The 13,926-nt window shown below is 38.0% G+C and overlaps 1 protein-coding gene across 2 annotated transcripts in view; it reads right to left on the reverse strand.

The window, feature by feature from the left end:
- Positions 1-805: 805 nt before the first annotated feature.
- The window catches only part of GRID2 (glutamate ionotropic receptor delta type subunit 2), a 1,137,650-nt gene continuing 1,124,529 nt past the window's right edge, over positions 806-13,926 (reverse strand). Inside the window, exons 16-17 of one of the 2 annotated variants that reach the window (XR_008891518.1) lie at positions 7,442-7,534; positions 3,971-4,107 (exon numbers count right to left, since the gene is read on the reverse strand). Coding sequence is in view for 1 of the 2 variants with exons in the window: in XM_056567543.1 (XP_056423518.1) it covers positions 3,685-4,107 (423 nt within the window). In the remaining variant the exon portion in view is untranslated. Of the gene's footprint in view, positions 4,108-7,441; positions 7,535-13,926 lie in introns of both variants that reach the window. The other variant, XM_056567543.1, reaches the window with a different exon arrangement.

Consider the following 13,926-nt stretch of genomic DNA (forward strand, 5'->3'; position numbering starts at 1 on the left):
TTCAAGTTTCGATGGTCCAGAAAAAAAACATTGTATGTTGAAACTATTGTATGTTGAGGCCATTGTAAGTTGAGGGATCACTGTATATCTGTATTATCTTCAGAGGGGTATGAAGAGTGATATTAGTAAAAAGGGAGTCTTGCTTGTTTCTCCTGTTCAGCCTAACATGTAGCCATTTTATTATTTCAGCATAAAGATGTGGAATGCCAAATGATGCAGACGTAGAATTCTTTCTGCATTCTTTCGGCACCTTTCTGCATGTTTGCGGAATTTCTGCAGAATTCATTCGGAATTCATACATATATTCCACATGAATTCCATATGAATTCTCCGTGCATGGAAAAAAGTTCCTAAAATTTTGTGCGGAATCTGCATGAATTCTGCACGAAATTGCGCATTCTGCGGAGGAAAAAAAAGCCCCATTCACTTCAACAGGCTTCTGCATCTGAATTTCACATACATTTAGGACAGGACCTTTTTTAATGCGTAATGCAAAATTTCCACAGCGGAAAGACCGATGTGACAATACTGCAGTGTGAATGGGACTGCAAAATCCCATTGAAGTTCATAAGGCTGTAAACACATGCAGAATTTCCATGCGTATTTCCATGCGGAAATCTGTGCAGAAATTCTGTCGTGTGAACATAGTTTTATGTTGTTAGTTTGAATGCCCAGAATGAAAGAATTAATGGCCCTGGATAATACATGATCCCGTGGGTATTTGGATTATCCCATGTTGCATATATGAAAAAATAAAATCTAGCATTATTAGACTTTTTTTTTTTTATTTTGGTTTTCAACCAGACACGGTTATAACACTTTTTTATTGAGATGTATTTGACATAAACAAAACATATTATATTTGTATTATCCCAGTATGCTGCATCTAAGTAAGGCCACTCAGTAATATTCATATTCATGGAACAGCTAAAACACAACTATTGTTTATATATAGAAATTGTCATTTTAGAGCTAAATAAGGCCTTCTGATTTGCCTGTTCGAGGTCCATCTATATATTCTTTATCATTAGATTTTTTTTCATGAAAAACATTTAGCATTTTAACTTTGATTTACAATATAAATTAGTGTAAGCCTTTAATAATCCAGATTGCCAACTTAAAATCTATGACTACAAAATGTGTAGAAGTTGAGTAATTTTTACTCAATACCAGTGTTTCATATTTCGTCCTTACAGGGTTTGTCCAGGATTAGAAAAACATGGCTGAGTATTACACCTGTCATCATATTGTGTATGGAATTGTAGCTCATCCCTAGGCACTTTAATAGCACTACGCTGTAATACCACACCCAAATGTGCAGACATACTACACTGCAGCCATATTTTCCAATTTTTGACAATGCCTTTTAAAGGTGTTCAGAAACATGACTACTTTCTTTCAAAAAACAGTGCCACACCTGTGCGATGATTGTATGTGGTATTGCAGCTAACATTCAGTTTACTTTAGAGGAGCCAAGCTGCAATACCAGATACGATCTATAGATGGCTGTTCCTGAAAAAACAAACCAACGCTTTATATAATACTGTATTTTTCAGAGACAATTATAAAGGGACTCTATAAAGGTAAAACATCCGAATTTGTTTGTCCCATTTTCAGTTCCATTAGTTTTATATGTTAACTTAAAATATATACTATATATTTCTTTACTAGAGCACCCAAAGCAGACATGCCCTGCTGTCAGATACCAAATGATATACCTTCTTGCTAAATCATCAATAGATAGCTCTCTACTTTAGAATAAGAGTGGGTCAGATAGTAAGCATTTCCTGGCATAATAGAAAAAAGCAATTTCTCATGTAAATTGTCAAGACATTACCAAAGTAGAGATGATACGACATGATATAAAACTCTTTTTGTTAAAATAGTTAAGAACTTTCTAAAGTATATATTCCCATTGTATATAATATTTAACTTTTTTTTTCTAAAGCGCTATTGTATAAGATATAATGTTTGATTGATGATTTTTTTTTTTTATTTACTTAAACTATCTGCATTGGTGTATACAGTCCATGGTTACTATGTTATATATAATGCTGTAAATCTGGATAATGTTGCCATTATGTAGACTGAAGATTTTTTTATTCATTTTCATTAATAATGATAAGAATAGTTAGAACTGAGGGCTATGAAGATTTTAAACTGAAATGCAATACTTACAGATATATATATATATATATATATATATATATATATATATATTATATTATATTTAAAGATGTTTTTAGACTTTTTGGAAAACCCTATGCAAAGTTTCTCTCCTTAAAAAAAAAGTTCCTCACTGCCACCTAATCTAGGTAGCATAGGTAGCATCTTTTTTGATCCATGGATCGATCCATAAAAACCTTGAACCCCCTCAGTCTAAAGTGGAAGACCCTAGAAATACCTGTAAAACCATGAACAGATACAAAACATTCCATAGTCTTCTACTAGTCTTTGTCTACTTAGCCACAGTGATGATGTTTGATATTTGGCTTAAGACCATAGCAGCCAATCACTCATGTTAGTATGGACGGTATGGCAGGAGAGCATGGAACTCTTGACGGGAAGCAGTAACTAGTATGTGTCTATGTGTTATTTTTTTTGCAAATTACCGCTATTATTGACTGGAACTTTGTTAGCAAGTGTTGCTTTCTGCAAAGAACACCAGCTGTGCCTCTCAAGGCAATTTGCCTCCTCTCTTGTATACTAAAACTGAGGAGCCCGTGCAGGATTCACTGCCCATGATGAAAGGAAATAGGGCCAACCTGAGGTGTGGCAACATCAGTAGACCTCATAGCAGCCAAAGAGGTTTCTAGGGTATTCCATTTACTGTTGCAGATAAAATATACTTTTGTTTCATGAAAAAAATATGAAAAACATAAAAAAAAATGAAACATAAAAAATATAAAAATATTTAAAAATATGTACACCCATTGCCCTAAACCAAAAGTAGGGTAGGGATAGTATATATGTATATATCAACAGATCTATAAATAATGAGCATAATGCCAACGTTACCCAGACTTTTACCTTTGCCAGAGTAAATACACACAGACATATATTGTATGCACACACTTCCATATGTACATATGCAGAATCAGTGCAGACCTTTTACCCATAAAGTAAACTGTACATTAAAAAAATGAGTTGATTAATCTACATATGCACTGCTACAGTGCAAACATATGCTTTAATGTAATTCTTTACTGGCAGAGAAATGGCTTTTTGTAGTCCTACAAAATTGCATTTTTTTTTCTTGTGGCCTGAATAGGGGTTGACACTAAACTGCAGGGTTTGCCTTTGGTCCACGTTTACAGGACACAGCAGCAGCAAAGGAGTATATAGGAGAATCAGCAACTACGATGCAAAGAATTGGAATTATTGCAGATGCAACTTTCAAACTGAAGGGAGATTCCGAAATACACTACCATGTTACCCGGAAGGAACAGAGAAGAAATAAAAATGAGGCAATGAAATGCATTTACAAGTTCTAAAATACATTTACAGACAAAGGGTTGAAAAGAATAAAGCGAAGAATCAAAAATTGTTATTAATAATCTTGATATATATAAAAAAGATACATCCATGTTAGTCCCATCGTTTTACAGATGCTCCTGGCAAAAAAGAGTCCAAGAAGAAGAAGAAACAAAAAGAAACAACAGTGGAGAAGAGATTTTCTAAAGCTCATATGGAGGTACCTCGGTCAGGGTCATTACCAAGATTGAGCCCTAGAGAAGGAGTTGGCTGGTATGGAATAGATGACATAGTTTTAATTGGACTTCGAAAAAATCCACCATTGGGTGCCCTGTGCCTGAAAGGACCAGTTCGGTGCTCAGGCACATTGCCAAATGAAAATCCAGAAGCAGCTTTAGTAGACAAGTTGCGACTAAGTGTCTGTATCTGCTCCGGTATAAAGGTTGTAGTAGTTATATGAGTATTTCTGAAATCACTAATTTGTTCCAGAGTTTGTCTTGTTGGTAATGTATCAATGTCTAGTGGCGTCAGATCCACTGATGAGGAAGAAAACTGTTTATGAGGACTTTCATCATCAGTGCACAAGCTGTTCACACGTCGGTGGAGATGTTCCAGGTCAATTTCTTTGTCATCCTGAAGAAGAAAAAGAGAGGGAGATGCACAGTATTCAGTAGGAACCTTAAGTATCCTAGCCAGACACTATGTACTAAATGAAAAAAACATGCATTCGATAACATTTAGGGTATGTTCACATGAGCCAAAAATTCCCAAAAATGCTAAAAAGAAAAGTCTCAAAAAATGGATAGTATACAGCTCCCATTGACCTCAATGGAGGATGCTCAAAAAGCATAAAAACACCACTTAAAATCTGCACTGAAAAAGTTGCATTACTTTTCACAGTGGTTATGCTAAGAAGCTCACATTGAAATCAGTGAAGCAGTTTTTTGCGGGTAGATTTAAGGGCTGATTTTTTTTTTTTTAACTATGTGAACATGCCTTAAAAGTACCCCACTCCTTTACATATAAGACTGTAGAAAGCTAACTATACTGACATAGAGTAGGATAAAAAAAAAAAAGCCTTTAGGGAGCAGTTATGATACACTATGGCTGGCACTATGTATGTAAAGACCATGGGGGAGAGTTATCAAAACCCATGTAAAGGAAAGGTGGTGCAGTTGCCCATAACAACAAATCTGATTGCTTATTTTATCTTTTTAGAGGCCTTTATAAAAATAAGAGGAGCAATTTGTTGGTATGTGGAATTGCATCACTCTTCCTCTACTCAGATTTTCAATCTCCCTCTACTCTTTTTAGACATATTTAGCTATGCAAGCCTAGCAGACAAAGTAGGGATGCATGCAGGAATCCACATAAGACAGTTTAACAGCAGTCAGACTGGGTGCACACGTAAAAAATTATTTAAAAAGAAAACAAACAGATCTTTAGCACTGCCTAAACTATGTGGGCTTATCTTTTTATTAGCCCTATAAATGGAGCAAAAACTGCAGTTAAAGGGGATGTCGGGCATCTTCATTTTTTTTTCAAAACAGCTCAAATAGGTAGAAAATTACCAATTACCTGCCACTCCTGTTCCAACAATTCCTGACTCCCCCCTCCCTCACCATTAGTGTCTTCTTCTTGGTATTCACTGGCTGAAATTGGGACCTGCTACTGCTGGTAACTAGCTACCATGATCACATGTCATGTTGAGAGACACCAGGAAGTACAGAGACCCTGTGGGAGCTGGGATGTGTAGGATCAGGAGCTGCTGGGAATTGGTTATGACTAACCATTTGGTATGACTTATTATTTTCCACCATTGTGAGCTGTATTAAAACACATTTCATGGCTGTTCAAGTTGCTATAGTTACTTGTTCTACATACAGTACTTAGTGTAAACATTATGCTTCCAAGAATTAAACCATTATAGAGTTATGGGAGATCTCAATCTTGAAGCTTTCATAACTGTAAATATAGATTTAAACTCAGAATTTGTATTGAATGTTTTTCCACAGTTACCCATCTTATTTGTGGGACATCATTTTTCTAATAAAAAATTAAGATAAACATTTTCATCTCAACACAAATAATAAATATAGACATAAGTTCAAATTTGAGGTTTTTATGCTTCAATATTTAAAAAAAACTGTCATGTTTGTTTTGGCCTGTGTTCACACACAGCTATTGGTTTGGTTGTGTGTGAACAGTTTTCTGTTCTCTGGTCAGGGAATAGTTAATGTCTCTGGCTTTTTCAGCCTCCGCTCCAATTGCCTTTAGGGTGTGTCTATTTAATGTCAGCCCAGTCTAGCCTCTGGTCTGGTGACTTTATTTACTGATGGACTTCCTGATGTCTAGCTGCTAACATGCTGGCCATGCTGCTAATGGAGGCTTGGCGAAACACAATTTGTTTGAGCTTTTTATCTACTATCTCTATTTTAGCATGCACTTTGTATTTTCTGGTTTTAGTCATGTTAGGTAGCATGTGCTTAGTGGATTTTAAGCTGTGTTTGTTTAGTCGGTTTTAGGATTTGTTTATCCTTTCTGCTATGTGTCTGTTCACACTGTGTTCTCTCTTGTATCCATTTTTATGAAGTTCTGTGTTTTATATTTCTGTTTTCCTACTGGGCCAGCATCCTGACCACACAATGGAGTGTGCCGCTGGCCAGTAGTCTATTTGGATTTATTATTAATGGCTACTCCTATAGTGGAGTGTCCAGTTTGTGTGTTCAGTGTGAACAGTGTTCTATAAATGTATCCTGTGTATCTAGGCTTCTCTGTTACCACTCCATGGGACTCCTTCTCTACTGGAGGTGTTCTGAAGGGATTGCTATTGTTTCTGTATTGTGTTCAGTGTGAACAGTGTTGTATGAATATATCCTGGGTATCTAGGCATCCCTATTACCTGTCCATGGGGACTTCGTGTCTACTGGAGGTTTGCATAGGGAATGCAAATATTCCTGATTAGCTATAGATCCCTGTTTCTGGTCCATGGAGACTTTGTGTCTACTGGATGTTCTGGGGGGATTATGCTATATTTCTGTCTGTTCCTAAAGTCTGTTGACTTATCTGTTTTCCTGTCTGGTGTTTTGAACTCCATTCTATTAGTTCTTGATTTCAGATCTTTGGTGTTCTGTACATGACTACTGATCTATAGTGTCCTCTGTTCAGGACCATGGATCTATAGTGTCCTCTGTTCATGACCGCTGATCCATAGTGTTCCCTGTGCTGCTCGCTGATCTGTGTCCTCTGAACTTACACTATTGAGTTCTATGTTCCTGTTATGTTTCTAGTTTGTGACCGACTATTTATTAGTATGTGTTTTTATTAGGCCCCTGCACTTTAGCTCAGGGAGGGACCGACACCATTTGTCGATCCACCGGTTAGGGTTGATGGGCAAGTAGGCAGGGAGAGCGGTTTTAGGGTCAGTTTAGGGCTCCCCTTGGTCGGTCCCTGACAAAAACAAACAAAACAAGGAACAAAAAAAACAAAAAACAAAGGGTAAGGTGAACTAACAAAACATTTTACATGGATATTACTGGACTATACCTACATTTCTGCTAAAAACCTTTATGTAATAATTTTTCACACACAAAAAAAAATCAACATATCCATGTGCATACATTGCTATATCATTAAAGTCTACTCCTCCAATATCCCCTCAACTGACTGGGGAGATCGAAAGGTAAAAGTAATACAATAATATTAGATATAATAAAAATAACATCTTCTCTCCTGTTTTCTCTCCCCGTGGTGAGAATACCCTTTTTTATGCCCATGGATACATGATAACTTGATTCAATAGCTCTATGTTTTCTAGAATTTTTTTTTTTTTTTTTATGTTCCCCCTAAAGAGTTTTGGTCACAGATCCAATCTAACCAGTTTTGTATCTGCTGTGGATATTTTGATTTCTATTCTTTTGCAGTATTTAGGCTAGCCAAAAATAGAAGCTAGAAGTAATTTTTTTACCTTCACTTCCTATCAGCTGGTACTTTGCTCATCACAACATATTTTACCGGTCACCCTTTCTCACCAGGTACTAGAATAAACTGGAACGCTAACCTAAAAGTAATTTTTCATAGAAATATATGATCAGTGAAGAGTTATCTGTTGACATGCTTTTTGGTCAAACAGTGGGGCACATTTTTGAACAGTGTAATTTTATTTTCATAGCCACTGTGGCCACTATTTCCCTTGTTGGCCATTTGTACTCCAGTGCTGCTCTCAGACACAAGAAAAAGCTTCTTCCTGACAACCATATGAGCTTTTATGAGCTATTATCTTTGTCACTTTACCAAACATTGAGGCTTCAAATTTGAGCCTCCATATTTTGACTCTGCACCGTTCACATCCCAGCATGTCATTAAAACTCTTGATCTTGTAGTGAGAAAAAATTAAAACTCCAATTCAGGCGCTTCTCCCAATAAAAGGTTTTCTTTATTTTCAGGATAATGCATAAAATATTTTAAAAGCACTTTCAACGCGTTTCCAGCTCGGACCGAGCTCTTTATCAAGATGTGCATGTCTTGATAAAGAGCTTGTTCCGACCTGGAAGCGCGTTGAAAGTGCTTTTAAAATATTTTATGCATTATCCTGAAAATAAAGAAAACCTCTTATTGGGAGAAGCGCCTGAATTGGAGTTTTAATTTTTTCTCACTACAAGACCAGCTATTTATTGCTGACTTTCCTGGATGATCGGGCACTCCAAGGCTGCTGACCCGCTACTGACAGGCTGCTATAGATGTTATGCTCTGAGTATAACCAACTCTGGTGAGCGCAATCTCATTACTACTTATGTCAGCATCCACAATGGTAATAAACTAGGATCGCGCTCCTCCTTTTCTCTTTTTGTCTCTTCAGTTCTTTTATTAAAACTCTTGAGACAATCATGGCAGACTGGGATATGCAGTTTCACGACAGCTAAAAATCCACATATAAGTAATCAGTCATGTTATTATACAAAGTTAGCCCATAAAGAGTTAAAGTGTACCTGTCGTTAACAAAAACTTTTTATATAATGTAGAAAATGACAGTATATGTATATTTGTACTAAGCATTGGATAAAAAAAAATGGTGTATATTTTTATCCCTGCAGCTATTGCCTGTGTGTCTCTGTGAGGAGACCAAATACAGGAAGTGAGGTTGGACAAGCATGGCTCTGTGCAGCGAGGACAAGCAGGGCTCTGTGCAGTAAGGACAAGCATGGCTCTGAGCAGTGAGGACAAGCAGGGCTCTGTGCACTGAGGACAAGCAGGACTCTATACACTGAGGACAAGCAGGGCTCTGTACACTGAGGACGAGTAGGGCTCTTTGCACTGAGGTCAAGCAGGGCTCTGTGCATTGAGGACAAGCAGGGCTCTGTGCACTGAGGACAAGCAGGGCTCTGTGCACTGAGGACAAGCAGGGCTCTGGGCAGTGAGGACAGGCAGGGCTCTGTGCACTGAGGACAAGCAGGGCTCTCTGCACCGAGGACAAGCAGGGCTCTGTGCAGTGAGGACAAGCAGGGCTCTTTGCACCTAGGACAAGCAGGGCTCTGGGCACTGAGGACAGGCAGGGCTCTGTGCACTGAGGACAGGCAGGGCTTTGTGCACTGAGGAGAAGCAGGGCTCTGTGCACTGAGGACAAGCAGGGCTCTGTGCACTGAAGCTCTGTGACACACTCCTGGCTCACACAGTAGGATGACTGACAAGCCAGGAGCCTGCACAGAGCTCTGCTTGTCCACCCTCACTTCCTGTATTTGGTCTTCTCATAGAGACACACAGACAATAGCTGGAGGGACAACATTTTTTAACCCAAAATATATAAAAAATTAATTAATGCGTATTACAACTATTCATATAATAGCATTATCTACATGATATCAAACATTTTGCTAATGACTGGTACACTTTAAATATATGCCAAGCATATAAAATGTATGCAAACATAGTGGCCTCATTTATCAAAACTAAAGGAAAAACTGGCATAGTAGCCCATATCAACCAATCAGCGGCCACATTTAATTTCTTAAGTTGTCTAAAATTAAAGCTGCTCTATGATAGACTTTTGGGAAAACACAGCTTTATAATAAATGGGACCACTGAATAATGTTAGACAAACAGTCAGCTGCACATTTCAGACAATAAAGTATACAGGGAATGCATATCCCTCCTTTCACAAGTCAGTAAAACACATCAGGATTTGGAAAACACAGTGAGTCAATACATTTTTAAAAACACTTATAGGGCAATCTGTCATTTGTATTTGCTGCTCAGAGCTGTAGACAATATTTAGATCTTTAGATAGCTGTTAGGCAATAATGCAGTCTGTACTTTTCCTGGCGGTTGCTAAACTTAAAAAAATGTCCTTTTTATTTCTTAGCCAAGTGTCAAGAAGGAGGGGCCGAGCTGCTCTAGTGCCACATCCTGGCATGCCTTCTCTGCAACTGACATACAGAGCCCTGTACATCAATCATGGAGGGTCTGGGAGGTGAGGGCAAGCAAAGAAGAAAGCTAAGCTGTGCCACTTGAGCAGCTTGGCGCCAATTGCTGAAAAATAAAGAAAGAGTTTGGTAACAGCTATCATCTCCAGGAAAGGCATAGTTTAGATTTATACCCTTACAGCTATTCGACAGTGGCTTTTTGCAGCAAATAGAGCCATCAGATTCACTTTAACATTGATGGCCTATTTTTAGGATAGACTATAGTTGTTTTATTTGTTTGGTGTACAACCTCTTGGACACCCACTAGTTTGCGAATGAGTTGTGGCACTTACACTGATAATTCTAACAGGCAGCATGTTATAATTTAAAACTGTATCTGTAGTATGGCGTTTTAAGTTCAGAACAAAGTAGTCTGACAATGATAAAGATAGATGATCGAATTGATGATTTCTTGCACTAGTGCATAATGCTAAATTCTGCACAATCTTTGTGCAATCTCCATCTTTTCACAAAAAATGTGTGCAAAAAATTCACTGCAGAAACTAAACCTGTGCAAACCTTTTGCACAACTGTGCCCCTCTGCGCTGGAACATGGAATGATAAATTCCCCCATAGTCTAAAAAGGCTGCAAAAAGTCTTGCCTGGACCCCACTAACTGGTCAACTCCCAGTAACTAAAGTGAAAAAAGAAACACAGAACAGTGTATTATCCAAAACCAATACAATTGGGATTGGAATCCCGCAGGACCCAACCCAAAACGTGCGAGCGGTCAGAAGGCTGCTGCTGGCGGTCAGGTGCAAATCCCGCAAAATCCTGCACCACCATGGCAGCCTCAATATAAGTCCAACTCAGTGACTGTCTCACAGTGCTAATCCCAGTCCTGTCTCCTCCCCCTGCTGTCACCGTATCACCATTTTGTGGCACGCTCTGCCTGCCCTGGAGGATCGGTCTGGTAGGTCAGAGCTGCCACCAATGTTACTCACAATTCACACACACCGTGTGCTGTGCTAGGGCCTCTGTCTGCAATGCTCTGCAGTCTGCACTTACCCACCATGTGTATGGCAGTGTATGTACATTCCTATACAGGTGGAGGCATGTGTAGAGTATTGCACCCTAGTCTGTAGTACTAGAATGCAATGCTCTACATATACCCCCACCTGTATAGGAATGTACATACACACACACTCACACTACACTGCTATACACATGAGGGGGGGGGGGGGGTATTCTATAGACCCTGGGCCTAACCCTAACCCTAGAGTGCAATGATCTGCACATACCCCATGTATAGCAGTGTGTGTATTACAAACACTACTATAAATTAGGAGTATGTGCAGAGCATTGCACCCTAGTATCTGTACATTCCTGTGTTAGTGGGCTGGATTGGACAAAAAAATCATCAGGAACAGGATTGAAAAACCAGTGCTGCGCAGGGATCTACTACATAGTGTATAAGGAGAAGAGCAGGCAAACTCCAGTAATCCTTCTTCCTCTCTATGTAACATGTGGAGCATAAAACCAGAGTGGAAAGGGCCACAGAGCAGAGAGAAGTGATTGGCTGACAGCTCAGTGACACACAGTAAGGGAGGAAGTTTAGTCATGTACAGTGAGGGCAGGAGAGGGACACGCCCCCTGCCTGATAGAAGATGGAAATTCAGTGTGATCTGATATAAGCTGATTTAAAAAAAAATACAGAAGCTAGACACATAGGGGGACATTTATCAAAGCATTTAGTAGTTTTTTTTTTTGCTTAAAATTGTCGCAAAAAAGTCGCACGTGCGCCTACTCTCGTTTTTTATGCGACTTTTTGATTGTGCAGTGTCCTAAGCAGAAAATAAAAATCTTGCTTACCAAAGCAAAAAGTGATTTTTGACTTGCAGTGGTCAGTGATTTATCAAGTGTGAAAGTCGCAAAAAAAGTCACATTGCATGAAAAAAAAACTACTAAATTTACTCCAGCTCAGACATTGAGCAGAAAAAGACACTACCAAAGCAAAAAAAAAAAAATTGCTTACGTGAAAGAAATTTATCAACAGGCTGAAACCAGTTGATAAATAAGTGGCACATAAGCCAAAAAATTACTAAAAAAAGGAATACATAAGCAAACATTAATAAATGTCCCCCTAAGGTTATATTTTCATGATTCAGGCATGAGCAGTCAAGCGGCAGAAACACTGATCAATGCTATGCTATGGCATAGCATTGAACAGTATGAGAGATCAATGTACTGCATGTTATAGTCCCCTATGGGGGCTATAACATTGCAAAAAAAAAAAAAAAGTGAAAAAATAAAAGTTAATAAAGATCATTTAACCCCTTCCCTAATAAAAGTTTGAATTTCCCCTTTTCCCATTTAAAAAAAATAAATAAAAATATATTGTTAATTAAACCGCACGGTCAATGGCGTACGTGCAAACAAATTCCAAAGTCCAAATTTTTTTATATCAATGAAAGAATGAACTAAAGCAATCAAAAAGTCCAATCAATACAAAAATGGTACCGCAAAAAAATTCAGATCACGGCGCAAAAAAAATTAGCCCTCATACTGCCCCATACGCGGAAAAAAAAAGTTATAGGGGTCAGAAGATGACTATTTTAAACATATACATTTTCCTGCATATAGTTCAGATTTTTTCCAGAAGTACGACAAAATCAAACCTACATAAGTAGGGTACCATTTTAATCGTATGGACCTACAGAATAAAGATAATGTGTCATTTTTTACCGAAAAATGTACTGTGTAGAAACGGAAGCCCCCAAAAGTTACAAAATTGTGTTTTTTCCTTCAATTTTGTTGCACAATGATTTTTTTTCCCCATTTCACTGTAGATTTTTGGGTAAAATTTTTGATGTCATTACAAAGTAGAATTGGTGGCGCAAGAAATAAGCCATCATATGGATTTTTAGGTGCAAAATTGTGAAAGAGTTATGATTTTTAAAAGGTAAGGAGGAAAAAACAAAAAGGGAAAAATTTAAAAACCCTGGTTCATGAAGGGGTTAAAGTGCTGTTTTAGGTCTGCTGGGAGTCATAATTATTGATGTATTTGACAAGTTTACAATGCAGCATGTTATCTCGGTGTGGAATTTATGGAAATATGAGATGGAAATGTAGATGTTGCTTAAGAACAGCATTTTGAAACATCATAAAACATTTAGATATCACTGTGTCTCCTTGTAAAAACATATGTCGTTAGTTTAATATTTTGACAAATATTTTAATAATTGTAAATGTATGCATCTGGCAAAGATGTTCCATTTGAAATGGAAATGTAAAATATAAATACTAGAGATAAAATGATTTTTTTATTATTCATAAACATTTTATGAGTGTCAGATTTACCTGTTCAAAAAAAATATCTATATATAGTATTAATATATATGTCCGCACCCGCACACCTTGCTCCCTATCGTGTTCTGTGATGTCCGGAATGGAATAAAGATTTCTCAAGACTATATTTTGGGGTGAGTGCTCCACTTTTTCCTCAAATCCTTCTGTGAAGATTTCTTATGGGAACTTTCTCTTTATGAATGTGAGCACCCCCATTAGTCCTATACACGAGCTGTTCAGCCATTATCTTGGAAGCACAACGTCTATTAGTGCATGTCTCCTATTATTGTTTAATAAGGGTTTTGGTGCCAGTGTCTGACTCATTCTGTATATATATATATATATATATATATATATATATATACAGTATATTTTCTATCTATTTACCAACATCCATCTACATGACAGACCCATCTTATATGCCACCTCAAAACCTGAATATTTTGATTTGGGTGAGGATTTCCACTATAAAATTGAATATGACACATTATAGTTGGTAGATCTAGAAAAAAATGAATGGGAGAAATATATGCTGCTTGTTACAGTTGCGCTCCGGTCGGACTCGCTGGCTGTGAGCGCTTTCTGGTCCCGCTGTTGGTGGGGCTGAGATTCGCAGTGCAGGACGCGCCAGCCTCAGTCTCAGCCCTTCGCTCCCCTTCCTGTGTCCTTGCTCCCTGATGTCCCCGCAGCTCCAGCGTGTGTGCCT

The sequence above is a fragment of the Hyla sarda genome, chromosome 1, assembly GCF_029499605.1.
Source record: "Hyla sarda isolate aHylSar1 chromosome 1, aHylSar1.hap1, whole genome shotgun sequence".
Classification (NCBI taxonomy): domain Eukaryota; kingdom Metazoa; phylum Chordata; class Amphibia; order Anura; family Hylidae; genus Hyla; species Hyla sarda.